Here is a 20,294-nt window from a genome sequence, read left to right as displayed (position 1 = left end):
AAAAAGCACAACAGCCTCATGGTTAGCATTGACCAGGAGGTTTAACTTGTTAAATCTTTACATTCATCAAAACACAACACTGCAGAAGCTCAGTGCATAAATAAGAGAATTAATCACACAATATGTAACACAATGAGTAAAAGGTTTAAAAGAAACCTTCCTCAGAGGTTGTGCTTACACTAAAATGTTTTGGTTGTGACACGTAATACTTTTTGAACACTCACTGAGTATAAGAGCTAAGCAAAGGCATTGTACAACATCCAATCAAACAGGATTTAAAAAGTACAACAGCTACAAACTCACAATAATACCAAACACTACAAGACAAAGTGAGATGCTAAAATGTACAGTTCTGTTTTCCAGCTATATGTAGATGGATATTTTGATAATGTAAAAGCCTTTTTCAAGCTATTGTTTTAAGTTATTCTACCATAACAAACCAGGGTCTGTATCAGATTACAGGATAGGTGGGTGGTCACACTGTTGTTGTAGGATAATGTCACATCTCCTTACACCTCCTCTATGGCTGTCGTGGGGGTGTGGCGTTTCTTAACAGGAGAGTCTGGCTCAGACTCTATAAAGACGTCGTCTTCTATTTTTTCTTCAATGGGCTTCATCGTTTTGGATGTCTTGGAGGCAGGAGATTTTTCTGGAAAGAAGGACACAACGGTTAGCGTGGGAATAGAGGTGTGTGTTTTCATATGGCCACAGACGAACGCACCATAAAGGTGACACAAACACGGTTATCATAGGTCACAAATTCCACAAGCCTTCATTCTGACTCATATGACAATAATTTCAAAACAAAATAGAATCACAACCACACATTTGACAGAATACACACACAGCCCTAATTTCGCATACTGTATGTTTGTGTTGGAGACGGGGAAGACAGTGTGAAGTTAAATCGACATGGTAAGAAAACAATCATTCTGAATCATTTTCCAGACATATCACTCACATTTGCAATTCAACCCCTACATTTGATATGGAAATTGCAACAGGATAATGTAGAAGCTATTAGGGTTAAAGAGTGTCTTGTATGTCTAAATACGGAACATATTCCAGTAGGAGATCTACAGCAGCACTATTACTACAGGATGGATGATATGAATGAATGCTGTCCTACTCTTAAACACTGAACTTTGAAGATGTTAAAACAACAAACCAGGTTACCGGGGATCACTCGTTTTAGAACAGGCAACATAGTGCAGAGCTGTAGGGTTAAATATTTAGGGTTGGGTTTGAGGGAATGAACTAGCCTGAGTCCCAGATCTGTTTCAACTGTCTTGCCAACTCCTATGGCATTGTCACGACAAATGATAGTTGGCAAGACAGCACAAACAGATCTGAGACTCATGCATTAGGAAGGTGAATTTGAGGGCAGTAGGGGGGGAGAAAAGAGATAGTCTTACACCCCCTTCAGGGCAAGGTGTGATCTGAGAGAGTGGGTTGATTCACAGCTAGAGGAGGAGGGGGAGGAGGTGGAGGAGGAGGGGACAGGAGAAACAATGTCAGAGAACAACTAACTAGAACACAACACCTAGTAAACAATGTTGTCAGATTGGAGCTAAACCCCTAACAAACCAGGATTTAGTGTCTGTTAACATCACACACCAGAGAAGATATGAGGGCTAAACGACGAAGACAGACTCAACCGCGGATACCCATAATGCCTCATTTCAGTGAATTAAGTGACTGTTTAACAGCTACTATTGACCTGGCAAAGATCCACCATGAATCGAAACTTTGTCACTATTAAAAGGTGGCATGATAGTGTCAGTCTTTTTCAGACTCAATAGCTAATCAGGTTGTTGGACACTGACAGATGGGCCAGTAGTATCACAGCTTGATGGGAGGTGGTGAGACTTACGATATGAAGAGCCACTGGAGCCTCCACGGTGGATCTGGTTCAGGATGTCGTCGGTGTCACTGGTGCTGCCCATGCTGTTCCTCATCTGCATCATAGAGACCTGGGAGCACAGGCTGGGCTGACGCTCCATCTTCTTCGCTGCCTGTTCATGTAAACATTGTCATCGTTATCGTCATCATTGTTATCATCGGTGTCACCACCACCATCATCATCATAATCATTGTTATTTCTGCCCCCAGCTGTGCCCTGGACACCATATGTGAATTGATTGCCCCCCCATCTATTGTCAGAGCTCGTGCTGTTAGGTGACCTAAACTGGGATATGCTTAACACCCCAGCCATCCTGCAATCTAAGCGTGATGCCCTCAATCTCACACAAATTATCAATGAACCTACCAGGTACAACCCCAAATCCATAAGCACAGGCACCCTCATAGATATCATCCTAACCAACCTGCCCTCCAAATACACCTCTGCTGTCTTCAACCAGGATCTCAGCGATCACTGCCTCATCGCCTGCGTCCGTAATGGGTCTGCGGTCAAACGACCACCCCTCATCACTGTCAAACGCTCCCTAAAACACTTCAGCGAGCAGGCCTTTCTAATCGACCTGGCCCGGGTATCCTGGAAGGATATTGACCTCAATCCGTCAGTAGAGGATGCCTGGTTATTCTTTAAAAGTGCCTTCCTCACCATCTAAAATAAGCACGCCCCATTCAAAAAATGTAGAACCAGGAGCAGATATAGCCCTTGCTTCACTCCAGACCTGACTGCCCTTGACCAGCACAAAAACATCCTGTGGCGTACTGCATTAGCATCGAATAGCCCCCGCGATATGCAACTTTTCAGGGACGTTAGCAAACAATATACACAGGCAGTTAGGAAAGCAAAGGCTAGCTTTTTCAAACAGAAATTTGCATCCTGTAGCACAAACTCCAAAAAGTTATTGGACACAGTAAAGTCCATGGAGAATAGGAACACCTCCTCCCAGCTGCCCACTGCACTGAGGCTAGGAAACACTGTCACCACCGATAAATCCACTATAATTGAGAATTTCAATAAGCATTTCTCTACAGCTGGCCATGCTTTCCACCTGGCTACCCCTACCCCGGCCAACAGCCCTGCACCCCCCACAGCAACTTGCCCAAGCCTCCCCCATTTCTCCTTCACCCAAATCCAGATAGCTGATGTTCTTAAAGAGCTGCAAAATCTGGACCCCTACAAATCAGCCAGGCTAGACAATCTGGACCCTCGCTTTCTAAAATTATCCGCCGAAATTGTTGCAACCCCTATTACTATTACCTATTACCTCTTCAAAGGGGGAGACACGCTAGACACAAACTGCTACAGACCTACAGTCGTGGCCAAAAGTTTTGAGAATGACACAAATATTAATTTTCACAAAGTCTGCTGCCTCAGTTTCTATGATAGCATTTTGCATATACTCCAGAATGTTATGAAGAGTGATCAGATGAATTACAATTAATTGCAAAGTCCCTTTTTGCCATGCAAATGAACTGAATCCCCCAAAAACATTTCCACTGCAATTCCGCCCTGCCACAAAAGGACCAGCTGACATCATGTCAGTGATTCTCTCGCTAACACAGGTGTGAGTGTTGACGAGGACAAGGCTGGAGATCACTCTGTCATGCTGATTGAGTTTGAATAACAAACTGGAAGCTTCAAATGGAGGGTGGTGCTTGGAATTATTGTTCTTCCTCTGTCAATCAGGGTTACCTGCAAGGAAACACGTGCCGTCATCATTGCTTTGCACAAAAAGGGCTTCATCGGCAAGGATATTGCTGCCAGTAAGATTGCACCTAAATCAACCATTTATCAGATAATCAAGAACTTCAAGGAGAGCGGTTCAATTGTTGTGAGAAGGCTTCAGGGCGCCCAAGAAAGTCCAGCAAGCGCCAGGACCGTCTCCTAAAGTTGATTCAGCTGCGGGATAGGGGCACCACCAGTACAGAGCTTGCTCAGGAATGGCAGCAGGTAGGTGTGAGTGCATCTGCACGCACAGTGAGGCGAAGACTTTTGGAGGATGGCCTGGAGTCAAGAAGGGTGGCAAAGAAGCCACTTCTCCCCAGGAAAAACATCAGGGACAGACTGATATTCTGCAAAAGGTACAGGGATTGGACTGCTGAGGACTGGGGTAAAGTCATTGTCTCTGATTAATCCCCTTTCCGATTGTTTGGGGCATCCGGAAAAAAGCTTGTCCGGAGAAGACAAGGTGAGCGCTACCATCAATACTTTGTCATTCCAACAGCAAAGCATCCTGAGACCATTCATGTGTGGGATTGCTTCTCAGCCAAGGGAGTGGGCTCACTCACAATTTTTCCTAAGAACACAGCCATGAATAAAGAATGGTACCAACACATCCTCCGAGAGTAACTTCTCCCAACCATCCAGGAACAGTTTGGTGACGAACAATGCCTTTTCCAGCATGATGGAGCACCTTGCCATAAGGCAAAAGTGATAACTAAGTGGCTCGGAGAACAAAACATTGATATTTTGGGTCCATGGCCAGGAAACTCACCAGACCTTAATCCCATTGAGAACTTGTGGTCAATCCTCAAGAGGCGGTTGGACAAACAAAAACCCACAAATTCGGACAAACTCCAAGCATTGATTATGCAAGAATGGCCTGCCATCAGTCAGGATGTGGCCCAGAAGTTAATTGACAGCATGCCAGGGCGGATTGCAGAGGTCTTGAGAAAGAAGGATCAACATGTAATTGTTAATGTAATTGTCAATAAAAGCCTTTGACACTTATGAAATGCTTGTAATTATACTTCAGTATTCCATAGTAACATCTGACAAAAATATCTAAAGACACTAAAACAGCAAACTTTGTGGAAATTAATATTTGTGTCATTCTCAAAACTTTTGGCCATGACTGTATATCTATCCTACCCTGCCTTTCTAAGGTCTTCGAAAGCCAAGTTAACAAACAGATCACCGACCATTTCGAATCCCATCGTAACTTCTCCGCTATGCAATCTGGTTTCAGAGCTGGTCATGGGTGTACTTCAGCCACGCTCAAGGTCCTAAACGATATCATAACCGCCATCGATAAGAGACAATACTGTGCAGCTGTATTCATCAACCTGGCCAAGGCTTTCGACTCTGTCAATCACCACATTCTTATCGGCAGACTCAACAGCCTTGGTTTCTCAAATGACTGCCTCGCCTGGTTCACTAACTACTTCTCAGATAGAGTTCAGGGTGTAAAATCGGAGGGCCTGTTGTCCGGACCTCTGGCAGTCTCTAATGGGGGTGCCAAAGGGTTCAATTCTCGGGCCGACTCATTTCTCTGTATACATCAATGATGTCGCTCTTGCGGCTGGTGATTCTCTGATCCATCTCTACGCAGATGACACCATTCTGTATACTTCCGGCCCATCTTTGGACACTGTTAACTAACCTCCAGACCAGCTTCAATGCCATACAACTCTCCTTCCGTGGCCTCCAACTGCTCTTAAATGCAAGTAAAACTAAATGCATGCTCTTCAACCGATCGCTGCCCACACCTGCCCGTCCGTCCAGCATCACTACTCTGGACGGTTCTGACTTAGAATATGTGGACAACTACAAATACCTAGGTGTCTGGTTAGACTGTAAACTCTCCTTCCAGACTCACATTAAGCATCTCCAATCCAAAACTAAATCTAGAATCGGCTTCCTATTTTGCAACAAAGCATCCTTCACTCATGCTGCCAAACATACACTCGTAAAACTGACTATCCAACCGATCCTTGACTTTGGCGATGTCATTTATAAAATATCCTCTGACACTCTACTCAGCAAATTGGATGCAGTCTATCACAGTGCCATCCGTTTTGTCACCAAAGCCCCATATACTACCCACCACTGCGACCTGTATGCTCTCGTTGGCTGGCCCTCATTTCATATTCATCGCCAAACCCACTGGCTCCAGGTCATCTATAAATCTTTGCTAGGTAAAGCCCCGCCTTATCTCAGCTCACTGGTCACCATAGCAGCACCCACCCGTAGCATGCGCTCCAGCAGGTATATTTCACTGGTCACCCCCAAAGCCAATTCCTCCTTTGGCCACCTTTCCTTCCAGTTCTCTGCTGCCAATGACTGGAACGAATTGCATAAATCACTGAAGCTGGAGACTCATATCTCCCTCACTAACTTTAAGCACCAGCTGTCAGAGCAGCTCACAGATCACCTGTACATAGCCCATCTGTAAATAGCCCATCCAACTACCTCATCCCCATACTGTTATTTATTTATTTTGCTCCTTTGCGCCCCAGTATCTCTACTTGCCCATTCATCTTCTGCACATCTATCACTCCAGTGTTTAATTGCTATATTGTAATTATTTCGCCACTGTGGCCTATTTATTGCCTTACCTCCCTTATCCTACCTCATTTGCACACACTGTATATAGACTTTTTCTATTGTATTATTGACTGAATGTTGTTTATTCCATGTGTAACTCTGTGTTGTTGTTTGTGTCGCACTGCTTTGCTTTATCTTGGCCAGGTCGCAGTTGTAAATGAAAACTTGTTCTCAACTTGCCTACCTGGTTAAATAAAAGTGAAAAATATATATATATATATATATATTTGAATCTAAGGAGACAATTCTTAACTTAGGAAGGTTAATGACCAAATCACAATTACACTGAGTGTACATAACATTAGGAACACCTGCTCTTTCCATGACATAGACTGACCAGGTGAATCTAGGTGAAAGCAATGATCCTTAATGATGTCAGTTGTTAAATCCACTTCAATCAGTGTAGATGAAGGGGATACAGGTTAAAGAAGGATTTTTAAGACTTGAGACAGCTGAGACATGGATTGTGTATGTGTGCCATTCAGAGGGTGAATGGACAAGACCAAATATTTAAGTACCTTGGTGTGAAGAATTGCAACTTTGCTGGGTTTTTCACACTCAACAGTTTCCCATGTGTATCAAGAATGTTCCACCACCTAAAGGACATCCAGCCAACTTGACACAACTGTGGGAAGCATTGGAGTCAACATGGGCCAGCATCCCTGTGGAACGCTTTCGACACCTTCTAGAGTCCATGCCCCGACAAATTGAGGCTATTCTTAGGGCAAAGGGGGGTGCAACTCAACATGTTTCTAATGTTTTGTACATTCCGTGTATGTTTGGAGAAAATAGAAACTACAGTGTCTCAGTTTCTGAACAGTGACTAAACCCACCTTGTCACTGAGAGTGGGGTCGTTGAGCGAGTACAGCTTGTTGGTGATGTCTTTGCCAATGAGGTACCTAAACACCTCGTTCAAGAAGGAGTCAGACTCCAGGAAGTAGGTGAGCCTCTCTCTGGACCAACACAGGAACTTACAATTCTCCTCCGCCATGATGGTCACCTGTAAATGAATCAACAAGTCACAGGTTGTCATGGTATCAAACCTGCCCTATCATGACCTAATCATGCCAACAGTACTTGTGTTGTTTGGTCTACCCAGTATGGATACACTATGAACTGGAATATGGGTAATTGGTAAATTAGGTTATATACACTGCTCAAAACAATAAAGGGAACACTTAAACAACACAATGTAACTCCAAGTCAATCACACTTCTGTGAAATAAAACTCTCCACTTAGGAAGCAACACTGATTGACAATAAATTTCACATTCTGTTGTGCAAATGGAATAGACAACAGGTGGAAATTACAGGCAATTAGCAAGACACCCCCAATAAAGGAGTGGTTCGGCAGGTGGTGACCACAGACCACTTCTCAGTTCTTATGCTTCCTGGCTGATGTTTTGGTCACTTTTGAATGCTGGCGGTGCTTTCACTCTAGTGGTAGCATGAGACGGAGTCTACAACCCACACAAGTGGCTCAGGTAGTGCAGATCATCCAGGATGGCACATCAATGCGAGCTGTGGCAAGAAGGTTTGCTGTGTCTGTCAGCGTAGTGTCCAGAGCATGGAGGCGCTACCAGGAGACAGGGCAGTACATCAGGAGACGTGGAGGAGGCCGTAGGAGGGCAACAACCCAGCAGCAGGACCGCTACCTCTGCCTTTGTGCAAGGAGGAGCAGGAGGAGCACTGCCAGAGCCCTGCAACATGACCTCCAGCAGGCCACAAATGTGCATGTGTCTGCTCAAACGGTCAGAAACAGACTCCATGAGGGTGGTATGAGGGCCCGATGTCCACAGGTGGGGGTTGTGCTTACAGCCCAACACCGTGCAGGACTTTTGGCATTTGCCAGAGAACACCAAGATTGGCAAATTAGCCACTGGCGCCCTGTGCTCTTCACAGATGAAAGCAGGTTCACACTGAGCACATGTGACAGAGTCTGGAGACGCCGTGGAGAACGTTCTGCTGCCTGCAACATCCTCCAGCATGACCGGTTTGGCGGTGGGTCAGTCATGGTGTGGGGTGGCATTTCTTTGGGGGGCCGCACAGCCCTCCATGTGCTCGCCAGAGGTAGCCTGACTGCCATTAGGTACCGAGATGAGATCCTCAGACCCCTTGTGAGACCATATGCTGGTGCGGTTGGCCCTGGGTTCCTTCTAATGCAAGACAATGCTAGAACTCATGTGGCTGGAGTGTGTCAGCAGTTCCTGCAAGAGGAAGGCATTGATGCTATGGACTGGCCCGCCCGTTCCCCAGACCTGAATCCAATTGAGCACATCTGGGACATCATGTCTCGCTCCATCCACCAACGCCACGTTGCACCACAGACTGTCCAGGAGTTGGCGGATGCTTTAGTCCAGGTCTGGGAGGAGATCCCTCAGGAGACCATCCGCCACCTCATCAGGAGCATGCCCAGGCGTTGTAGGGACGTCATACAGGCACGTGGAGGCCACACACACTACTGAGCCTCATTTTGACTTGTTTTAAGGACATTACATCAAGGTAGGATCAGCCTGTAGTGTGGTTTTCCACTTTAATTTTGAGTGTGACTCCAAATCCAGACCTCCATGGGTTGATACATTGGATTTCCATTGATTATTTTTGTGTGATTTTGTTGTCAGCACATTCAACTATGTAAAGAAAAAAGTATTTAGTAAGATTATTTCATTCATTCAGATCTAGGATGTGTTATTTTAGTGTTCCCTTTATTTTTTTGAGCAGTATATATAAAAGAAAGAAAAAAATACAATAAATAAATAAATTGTACATTCAATAATCTGAGTGTCTAGTTACCTGGAATTTTTCTCCTCTGTTCATCTGGGTTGATCTGAACTCAGGGGAGTCGATGAAGGCATTTGTGTAGATGTTATGGAGGAAATGACCTCGATATGACACCTTCATTCTGTCGCACAAAAACGTATAGTCAACATGGATAACCATGGACGGATCAGATGCACACAGATAATGCTAAACCTTATTTTCTCAAACATCATTCATGGAAAACCTGGGCTGGAATGACATGGTAGATAGGTGACAGGGAGATGTCTCAGAGTGATACCTACTTTCCTTTAAGGAGGATACTGAGGCGCTCGTCCACGGAGGTCTTGTCCTCGGCAGCATACACCTGTCCCTTCTTCAGGCTCTGGATGGTGCAGAATTGGCCCGTCAGTCTCTGGAACAGGGCCTCGCGCACGTGAAGGGGCTCAAACATCCGCTTGTACACTGACTTCAGCTCCCTGTCAATCTTAATCTGACAGAAGACATAGCACGGTTACAGCTGATTGTCTGTAGCTGATAGAGTGGAATATAAAGTGTTATGATGGAGGATTGACGTGACTTGAGCTAGGCTCCTGATTCAGGGTGGATAACCACAGGGCGTAACATAAAGGACCAGGCATTAAGTATATTTTAGGGTCTTTAATAAAATGTCACCACAGCAGCCAACATAAAGTGAGGGCCACCTAGTTCTACTCATCCTTGATATTGAATTGATAGGACACAATTCACTCATGTATGTCATTCAGTGTTAGTAGATCGAGGGAGGAGTGGAGACATGGGAGTGAAGAGGACAGCAGTATAGATGTAAACATAACTTCCTTCCTCGTTATGAGGAGAGGTGGTCCCATTCTGTCAGGTATGTGAAGGCCCTCTGTACACTGGAAGTCCCCTGGTGGCAGCAGTGCATTTGAAAGACCTGCATCTCATTTAGGTAGAGAGAGACAGAGTGGCCCCAACACCAGGGGGATGTGACTGGCTGTCTCACCGCTGAGAGACACAATGGAAAACTAATCTACAAAAGTCCTCATCAAAATAACTGTTCCAGGCAACTTGTACCTACTCTAAGCTGTATGTATGTACTGTATATAAATGGACCACAATCAACCTCTAACTGGACTGTGTTGGGTTGGGGCAGAACTCACAGGTCTGCGTTTGTAGACCAGGTAGAAGAAGTGCATGAAGTTGACCAGCAGGAAGACCACGTTCCACACCATGACATCCAAGTTACACCGGTACAGCGTTGCCCAGATGATGAACAGACAGCTTCCTGTCAGGGACAGGAACAGGAAGTAATAAGGCACAGTTGAGTTATTATTGGTTGTGTTATATCCTCATATTGCCCTAAAGCGGTACATTTTTAAACTAGCTTGAGAAAACTCCAGTAGGCAGCTGTACTACCACCAACATACTGTAGTGGTCATGATACGATATCATTCCACTCTACTTAGTGTATTTCCCAGCTGTACTACCACCAACATACTGTAGTGGTCATGATACGATATCATTCCACTCTACTTAGTGTATTTCCCAGCTGTACTACCACCAACATAGTGGTCATGATATGATATCATTCCACTCTACTTAGTGTATTTCCCAGCTGTACTACCACCAACATAGTGGTCAAATGATGTGATATCATTCCACTCTGCTCAGTCCCTATCCCAGCTGTACTACCACCAACATACTGTAGTGGTCATGATACGACGTCATTCCACTCTACTTAGTGTATTTCCCAGCCGTACTACCACCAACATACTGTAGTGGTCATGATATGATATCATTCCACTCTACTTAGTGTCTTTCCCAGTTGTACTACCACCAACATAGTGGTCAAATGATGTGATATCATTCCACTCTACTCAGTCCCTTTCCCAGTTGTACTACCACCAACATAGTGGTCATATTATATGATATCATTCCACTCTACTTAGTGTATTTCCCAGCTGTACTACCACCAACATAGTGGTCAAATGATGTGATATCATTCCACTCTGCTCAGTCCCTATCCCAGCTGTACTACCACCAACATAGTGGTCACATGATATGATATCATTCCACTCTACTCAGTCCCTTTCCCAGTTGTACTACCACCAACATAGTGGTCACATGATATGATATCATTCCACTCTACTTAGTGTCTTTCCCAGTTGTACTACCACCAACATAGTGGTCAAATGATGTGATATCATTCCACTCTACTCAGTGCCTTTCCCAGTTGTACTACCACCAACATAGTGGTCAAATGATGTGATATCATTCCACTCTACTCAGTCCCTTTCCCAGCCATACTACCACCAACATAGTGGTCACATGATGTGATATCATTCCACTCTACTCAGTCCCTTTCCCAGCCATACTACCACCAGCATAGTGGTCACGTTATATGATATCATTCCACTCTACTCAGTCTCTTTCCCAGTTGTACTACCACCAACATAGTGGTCACATGATATGATATCAATTCACTCTGCTCAGTGTCTTTCCCAGCTGTACTACCACCAACATATTGTAGTGGTCACAATATGATATCATTCCACTCTACTCAGACCCTTTCCCAGTTGTACTACCACCAGCATAGTGATCATGTTATATGTTATCATTCCACTCTACTTAGTGTCTTTCCCAGTTGTACTACCACCAACATAGTGGTCATGTTATACGATATCATTCCACTCTACTTAGTGTCTTTCCCAGTTGTACTACCACCAACATAGTGGTCACATGATATGATATCATTCCACTCTACTCAGTGTCTTTCCCAGTTGTACTACCACCAGCATAGTGGTCATGTTATAGGATATCATTCCACTCTATTCAGTGTCTTTCCCAGTTGTACTACCACCAACATAGTGGTCACATGATATGATATCATTACACTCTACTCAGTCCCTTTCCCAGCTGTACTTCCACCAACATACTGTAGTGGTCACAATAGGATATCATTCCACTGTACTCAGTCCCTTTCCCAGCAGTACTACCACAGCAACTCCCCCTTCTCCAGAAAGTGTGGAATCGTTCACTCACTATAGTGTTTCTATCATATTTCTAACAGCAATTCAATGCATATGAATCCTTGAGATGGAGTGAACAAGTGGATACTTTGGAGAGAAGGGAGAGATACTGTGGTGGTAGAGCTGGTAATGAAACTGAAAAGTGTGTAATGCAATCGTATCATGACCACCAAGTTGGACTGTAATCTGGGCCAGCAGAGGCCAGTATGGAGCCACCTGTCATCAGCATGAGGCGCAGCAGGATCATGTGCAGGGTCAGGGTGGTGGGGATGACCAGGCCCAGGAGGAGAGACAGGTTCCCCAGGTGGAAGAGCAGGTGGTGGGCCTCCTCCCACTCCTCACAGGAGGTTGTGTTGGGCTCCATGGGGGTCATCACCAGACCTCCACCTCCAGCCCCGGGTACAGACCCAGGGACTGCCGACCGCAGGGGGGCCAGGGTGGTGTAGAACAGGCTACTGGTCATCTCTGGAGAGGCAGACATCCTGATCCTCACCTAGAGAGAGGTGGGGAGGGTGTTGTGGTTGTTTATGTATTGCTTATGAATGGGGTATGTACAGGTTATGAATGTATTATTATGTTGGTACCTTTCAAGTTAAGTGTTACAGAATTGATGGTAGAAACAGCAGATGTTTGCAGTTGAAATTTCAATTCACACTGCTGCTGTTCTCATAGTGTACATCAGTTTGTCACTATCACAATCTCCTCAGGTTTCAATAGATTTTCATAACAGATTACTGTATTTCCAAATGTTTTCTTTTATGTAGTTATGCATTAGAATAACTTTTGAGACGCGTATAGGCCTACTGACAATGTCAACATCATACTTGATTCATCAACTAACTGATTTAATACTGTAAATAGCCTGGGAATTCATCATACCGATCATACAGCACTGGAGTGATATTGAAAGGTTTAACTTTAAGGTAAAATATCAACCTCAACTGGGTTTTGAGCGGATCTCCCGACTAACGCGCAACAATATTTGATTGCCAGTCCCTCAGATATAGATTGTGAAATGGAATTGGAAAAAGTGCGAGATGAGTCGGCTACAATACTCTGCTTGTAGAAAATTAATGGGACCCCCCGCAGACGTCTTAAGAAATAGCCTAATTTGTTTGAGCGGTAACTTTCCTTTCACCACTCAGTCAGAGTAAGATAACAGAAAATTGGAGATGTAACTTACCAATCTGACAACAATCGATCAAACGCGTCGCTGGACAGGCTAATGAATAGAAAACAATGGACACGCAATGAGGAGCTATAAATGTATGTCCTCGCGAGCTGGGGGACTGCACAATGTGAGTCGCGCATTCCAGTGAACTGACAGGCATTGACTAAAATGGGCAAGGCGAGGGGACAGCAGTCAACACTACCCCGCCGCTGCGCACCAGCAAAGTCCGGGCACGCCAACAGGGGGAGGTAAAACGTCCCTTTAACTGAAAATATAGCCTAGCAGCCAGCAACTCCTAGAAAATAATATTATGAAGCCAGTCGAGTGAATCGTGTTGTGTTTCGAGATGTTGGTAAACCTAATTGAACAGTGCTCCTCCCCACTCCAGAGGTGACATGAGCTGCGTGATGAGGTTGACAAGAGCAGATATTAATGAGATCAGCACCAAGGTCAGCGACATGATCAGCGCGAGAAAGTGATTGACACTCACCTGTAGGATGCTCCACAGAAATTCACGCTCCTCGAGGAAAATGTTGTAGACATAATGAAAGTTATTCGAGATTTTAAAAAAACGTATAGGGCTACATTGCATTGTTAATAATTTTTTTATGATTAAACACAAATATTGACCAAAAAATTCCGTAAGGCAATTGAATATACAGTCTCAATTTAAGACATACAGGTAGTAAAGTGCACTATAAAACATTAACAGGAATTAGGGGTAACATTTCACTGGTATTTTGATACAGAGAAAATCTCTCTCTCACACACTCCCACACACACAAACACACACGCGCGCCTATTGCATTATGTATGGCAAACCAAGTGGAGGGTTACTTGATGTGTTACAATGTATTCTATGTTGATGCGTAAATTACATAGCTTATGCCCTATCTATAGCCTAAGCACTTGAGGATAACAAACAGACAAAAACAACATCCATTAATGAAAAACAAACATTAAAAAGTTCCGTTCCAGTCACGAGACAGTCTCTTTCGGTGCTGGTATAGTTATAGGGTCACGGGCACGGTGGCCATGGTCATATTGCGCTGGGACTCGTAGGAACGCATCTGTCCGGTCTAATTCAGGCAACGGGGGCACGTGACAGTAGGTGGGTAACCGGAGATCATATCGGAACCCGCGGCTGTCGAAAGCCTTGTCGTTGAGGGAGTACAGCTTGTCCGCGATGTCATTCCGCACCACGAGCGCAAAGACCTTGGCGATGTAGCGGTGTTTGGCAAAGAGTAGGTACAGTTTCTTACGTCTCCAAGAAACGTACCTACAGCAATTATCTGCACGCAGGGTCACCTGGGGAAAGAAAACACTAACGCTTATACACTGAGTATACCAAACATTAAGAACACCTTAATATTGAGTTGCACGCACACAGGGATGTTGGCCAATGTTGACTCCAATGCTTCCCACAGTTGTGTCAAGTTGGCTAGATGTCTTTTGGGTGTTGGACCATTATTGATACACACGGGAAACAGTTAAGCGTGAAAAACCCAGCACCTTGCAGTTCTTGACACAACCCCGTGCGCCTGGCACCTACTACCATACCCTGTTCAAAGGCACTTCAATATTCTGTCTTTCCCATTCACCCTCTGAATGGCACACATACACAATACATGTCTCAATTGTCTCAAGGCTTAAAAATCATTATTTAACCTGTCTCCTCCGCTTCATCTACACTGATTGAAGTGGATTTAACAGGTGGCATCAATAGGAGATCATACAATAGCTTTCACCTGGATTCACCTGGTCAGTCTATGTCATGGAAAGAGCAGGTGTTCTTAATGTTTTGTATACTCAGTGTATATGCCAGACACATTAGCCAAAATTAGCATTATTCGATCAGTTAACTATTTACCTGGAAAAGTCCCTCCTCTGACGGCCGGAGAGAGTCCCATTCAGGTGAATCGAGAAACTGGAAAGGATAGATGTAATGTAAAAACTCTCCATTTACTGTCACACGAATTCTGTAAAAAAAAAAAAAGAAGTGAGACATTAGGCGATTTTATATGACATAACATCAAATACAGTTGTATAAAATGTCAAAGTGAAGTTGAAATGCACCTGCCGGACAGAAGAACGGACAGCTTATCAATAGCAGTCTTGCCCTCCATGGCAAAACAGTGGTCTTTCTCTATAGTGTGGATGTCCCCTTCACAACAGGCGACTATCTTGCCGAAGTGGGTGAGCGACACCCCCAGCTTTTTGAACAGGTAGCTGTACAGATCTTGAAACTCCTTTTCGAAAGTAACGTTCCTCAGCCGGTAGGCGACGTGCACAACTTGAACCGCACATACCCCAAAGAGAGCGAAATTCCACAAAAAGGTGTCGGTGGTGCAGTCGTCCGACCATGACCAAATGGTTGTGCAGAAGAAACCGAGCGTCAGAAAGGTAAACAAGTAGAGGAGCCCATAGAACCCGCTCCCTCCCATGAACCCCAAAACAAGGAAGATACTGGCGAGGTGGAAGATGGCAACCTCGGATCCCCCCTTCCATTCTTCGCATAACGGGTGCACGACAGCCGCCGTTAAGTTTTCAGGAGGTGGGAAAAATTCGGGCACCTCCATTGTCGCGACTTTTCCGAAAACTGAGAGGTGGTAAGAGAAAACTAATAAGTGAAACGTCACGGAGACGTCCACCCTAACATTTAATCGCCCTAAGTTTTGATTATATCACCTCTTAAAATATGACCCGGGTATCGGGACAGGGGTGGCTAAGTAGCCTACTGCTCCCCTTGGTCCTGACATCCTACTGATTAAAGCTCTATCGGGCTCAACCAAACCATATCTTCTATGCACATGACGTCTAGGATATATCAAATAATTGAATGCGATATTGAGATATAAGACGTACAGATATCAAATTACCCATTCAACAAATTACAGCCTGAGCAAATTACATTACACAACACCACCAAATTGGCCTAACATGTTCACCTTTCAATGCAAATCTCAGATAATTCTCAAACTCACTAAACATATACTGTGATGATGGTGTTATGAATTTGCCTGATCAAGAGGAGATTGTGATGATGAATGATAAGCCTCCAAGGTCTCTGACAGAAGGTGGTCTTCAACAACTCAGTAGGGCTGTAACACTTCCACTACTTGTTTCTTGTTCTGCTATAGGTGTAAAGGTGAGTAGGGTGGACCCTGGGGGATGAAACAGCTCAACTCTAATGAGAGGTTGTGTTTGTGTGTCTTTCCCACTCCTTCATCTCTCTGTTTTCAGACCAGGACATCATCAATCACAGTGGTAGACTAGCAGTAGGGAGGCAGGGAGGCAGCAGGGATCTATCTGGGCTAAAATAACCCACCGCCGTTTCCCCTGGTGAGCTGCTGCCTACCTGACCAGACAGTCAAGGTGACATTGAGAATCACTGAGCTGCAGAGGACTGAAAACTCAGGCGGTGTGAAATATTTAGGACATGCTGCAATCACATGCAGAGATCCCCTGGGTCCAAATCCTTCAGTATGTCAGACAGACAGAGAGCTAGATACATCCTCTGTGTTTGTGTCAGTGCTCTCTGTGTTTGTATGAGTGCTTTCTCTCTCTCTCTCTCTCTCTCTCTCTCTCTCTCTCTCTCTCTCTCTCTCTCTCTCTCCTACTCTCTCTCATTCACTCTCTCTCAGCCCTCCACCTCTGTCTCACTCAGCCCCCCCCCCCACTCTCTCGCAGAGGAATTCTTGCCCTCTTTTCAAACTGAAGGTTACCACAGCTGTCTATGGGAGATGGGAAACAGTGAGGGACAGTCTGAAGGTATGTAGTGGTGGAATCGGACCCTGGCTTCAGCTGTTGTGAGTGACTTGATGCTAGGAGTGGTTATCCCCCTTCCCACACTCCAGTCTAATGTTAACATTGTGGTTGCACCACGGGCTGCTCAGAACACTAAACATACACGCTCACCAACACACTACCCCGGTTATCAAACTCAATCTCATTCTAAAAGAGGTGCAACTCATTTTAGGCGTTGGTACATTTTAGGCGACAGAGCCAATGTTCATATTGTAGAGCAAATATTGGAGCAGTGTTGATCCCCCGGGACACACTCCAGTCTGAGATGAACATAACCCGTACTTAAGCAGTACAACATTAGAGGTGCTGGTGTGCACCGGACCAATTCAAGCACTGTGTGTACGTGAGTGTGCAACTACATTTAAACTCAGGGAGAATGTGATGTAGATTTGTGCCAGCTACCAGCAGCCTGCCAGCTATACAAAGACTATCAGAAACCCACACGCTAGTGTGTGTGTGTGTGTGTGTGTGTGTGTGTGTGTGTGTGTGTGTGTGTGTGTGTGTGTGTGTGTGTGTGTGTGTGTGTGTGTGTGTGTGTGTGTTTGTGTATGTTCAGGTTTGACAAATGGTGGACCTTCTCCCTCATTAATTTAGAGAGGGATGGTCTTAATTGGGCCATGGCATTAAACAACTTTGGCAGAGAGAGGGGAGAGAAGTATCTACCCCTTAGGTCTTCCTCTGTCCGAGAGAAAGAGTGAGAAAGAGAGAGAGAAAGAAAGAAAGAAAGAAAGAAAGAAAGAAAGAAAGAAAGAAAGAAAGAAAGAAAGAAAGAAAGAAAGAGAGACAGATAGAGAGAGAGAAAGAGAGACAGGCAGTCAGAGACAGATAGAGAGAAAGAGAGAGAGAGCAGGCGGGTATGAAAAATGCCAATTAGTATGAGCATGTAGGGATATCTGGATGCCTGGTACTAGATTTGGTTAGGAGAAAATATGTCAGACAAATACACCCACCCCTACACACACTCTACACACACAGACACAGAGACAAACACAGACACAGAGACAAACGCACACACACACACACACACACACACACACACACACACACACACACACACACACACACACACACACACACACACACACACAGGAGGCGTAATGAATCTCTCTCAGAGAATTCTCAGCACTGTCATTAGTGTTATTTTTAGAAACTCCCCAGATAGAGGCCCTGGACCTTGGATTGACTGAGGAAACCACACACACTGTACACCGACTGTAATGACTCTACTCATGCAAACATACACTGATGTATTTTGTCATGCACGCACACACACACACACACACACACACACACACACACACACACACACACACACACACACACACACACACACACACACACACACACACACACACACACACACACACACACACAATGATAGACGAGATAAGTCCGACAAGGGACAGGCTTGTGATAGTGTCCCATTACTCTCCATTAGATGCAGCCATTACCTACAAGCCCATAACTATTAACCACACACTCACATACATCCATACCACACATACTCTCCTGTGTCCCTTCCTTCATCTTGGAGTCTGGACGATGAACTCAATTATTTCCTCATTAACTGACAGGCGAGACGGAGATTTGCTATGATTGACCCCTGTTTCCATGGAACTGATAGTTTCCCATTCCTGCATACAAATGAGTCAGACTGTCCTGGGAGGCACAAACACACACATACACACACGCACACACAAACACACACACACACATGCACACGCTCGCACGCACACACACACTGTCCCAGGAGGCAGTCCAGCTCTACAAATGCAGGGTGACAGGCCTGCTGCACCGTGTTAGGGGAACACAGAGCTACAGGAAGGGGACAGAACTGGGGACATGTAAGGAGGGGTGGGGAGCAGGTAGATTTCTGGGGTGAGTAGAGGGGACAGACAGATACATGGACTGAGCTGGGGTGGGGGTGAAAGGCAGATCAGACAAAGAAAGTGGGGTGGGTTTGTTTGTCTCTGAAAGCCTTATATTGCAACGAGGCTATGACAGTATTGGTTTACAATTATATTATGGCACATATTCTATGAAGGAAGAGAATATTGTGTTTAATTTAAATCATGAACACACGCTAGCACGCACACTTTACATACACGTACATTGTAACATTGTTTTATGGTGGTATTATACATGTTGTATTGTAGATATGTAGTGGTGTAATAATGTTATATGATGTACTGTTTTATCTTTTGTTTAATGTGTAATGTAAGTTCCTCAGTGTGTTTGGAACCCAGGAAGAGTAGCTGCTGCCTTGGCAGGAACTAATGGGGATCCCTAATAAATTCAAATGAAGTAATGCAACTACAGGTACCAGCAAAATATTGATAGGCTACCAGAGCTCAGATTTGACAGGAGGACTGAGATTGTCCTGGGAGTGGAACTAGATACATTTTAATTTGTCATTACCTCAAAAAGAGCCATGTATTAGCCTACTTTGATTTCCTGCTGCAGAGAGAATCTGTTGCATCTCGTAGTGGAGAAGAGAAAACAGGCCATCCTCCTCCTCCTCCTCCTCGTTGTCTTCATCCTGTACGTGTCCATCAGAGCAGCAGATCAGCCTCGCCGAAATGTTTCTGGGTCTATACAACGCACAGACATGCGCGCACGCACACGCGCACACACACACACACACACACACACACACACACACACACACACACACACACACACACACACACACACACACACACACACACACACACACACACACGACAGGGAAAGGGAAAAGGAAAAAAGGGGACTGGCCTCTGATAAAAAGAGAATATGGAAAACGAAGTGCCTCCTTTCAGTCCTCTCGTATAATGCGAGAGACTCAGACGGGGGAATCTTATCTTGCCTTTTCTCTCTCTGTGCTCCAGAGACATTCATTTGTTCATTATTTCTGACGAACAAGAGACTCTTCTGTTTTTTTGGACTTGAAGAACAAGAGAAAAGGTGAGCGGTGTCTGTGAGTACGGCGCCTGTCAAAACTCTGAGTATGGCTCCGACACTTAGGAAAAAAGGACTTACCTAGAAACTAAAAGGGTTCTTCCGCTGTCCCCATAGTAGAACCCTTTGAAGAACCCTTTTTTTGGTTCCAGGTAGAACCCTTTTAGGTTCCATTAGGATCCTTTCCACGGAGGGTTCGACGTGGAACCAAAAATGGTTCTCCCCGGACCATAAAAAAGATCTCCTATGGGGACAGCCAAAGAACCCTTTTGGAACATTTTTTTTAAGAGTGTATAAACACACACACACACACACACACACACACACACACACACACACACA

At 44.8% G+C, this 20,294-nt stretch overlaps 1 protein-coding gene across 3 annotated transcripts; it reads right to left on the bottom strand.

The window, feature by feature from the left end:
• Positions 1 to 22: 22 nt before the first annotated feature.
• LOC106578487 (blood vessel epicardial substance) lies at positions 23 to 15,963 on the bottom strand. 3 transcript variants are annotated; one of them, XM_014157347.2, is made up of 9 exons: positions 15,282 to 15,961; positions 15,076 to 15,184; positions 12,251 to 12,527; positions 10,166 to 10,290; positions 9,308 to 9,495; positions 9,039 to 9,147; positions 7,078 to 7,245; positions 1,874 to 2,015; positions 23 to 649 (listed from the first exon to the last, which is right to left on the bottom strand). In XM_014157347.2, exons 1-9 carry the CDS (start codon positions 15,782 to 15,784, stop codon positions 510 to 512), a joined length of 1,761 nt encoding a protein of 586 aa, XP_014012822.1. In that variant the 5' UTR covers positions 15,785 to 15,961; the 3' UTR covers positions 23 to 509. The 3 variants fall into 3 exon arrangements, with proteins under 3 accessions (XP_014012822.1, XP_014012835.1, XP_045557406.1); XM_045701450.1 differs by lacking the exon at positions 23 to 649 and adding an exon at positions 1,416 to 1,463 and having other exon boundaries at positions 15,282 to 15,963; XM_014157360.2 differs by lacking the exons at positions 15,076 to 15,184; positions 15,282 to 15,961 and adding an exon at positions 13,218 to 13,374.
• Between the last annotated feature and the right edge of the window lie 4,331 nt (positions 15,964 to 20,294).

This window comes from Salmo salar, chromosome ssa02, assembly GCF_905237065.1.
Source record: "Salmo salar chromosome ssa02, Ssal_v3.1, whole genome shotgun sequence".
Taxonomy (NCBI): domain Eukaryota; kingdom Metazoa; phylum Chordata; class Actinopteri; order Salmoniformes; family Salmonidae; genus Salmo; species Salmo salar.
Note: the sequence above shows the minus strand (reverse complement) of the source record. Positions and strands in the feature narration are given on the sequence as shown.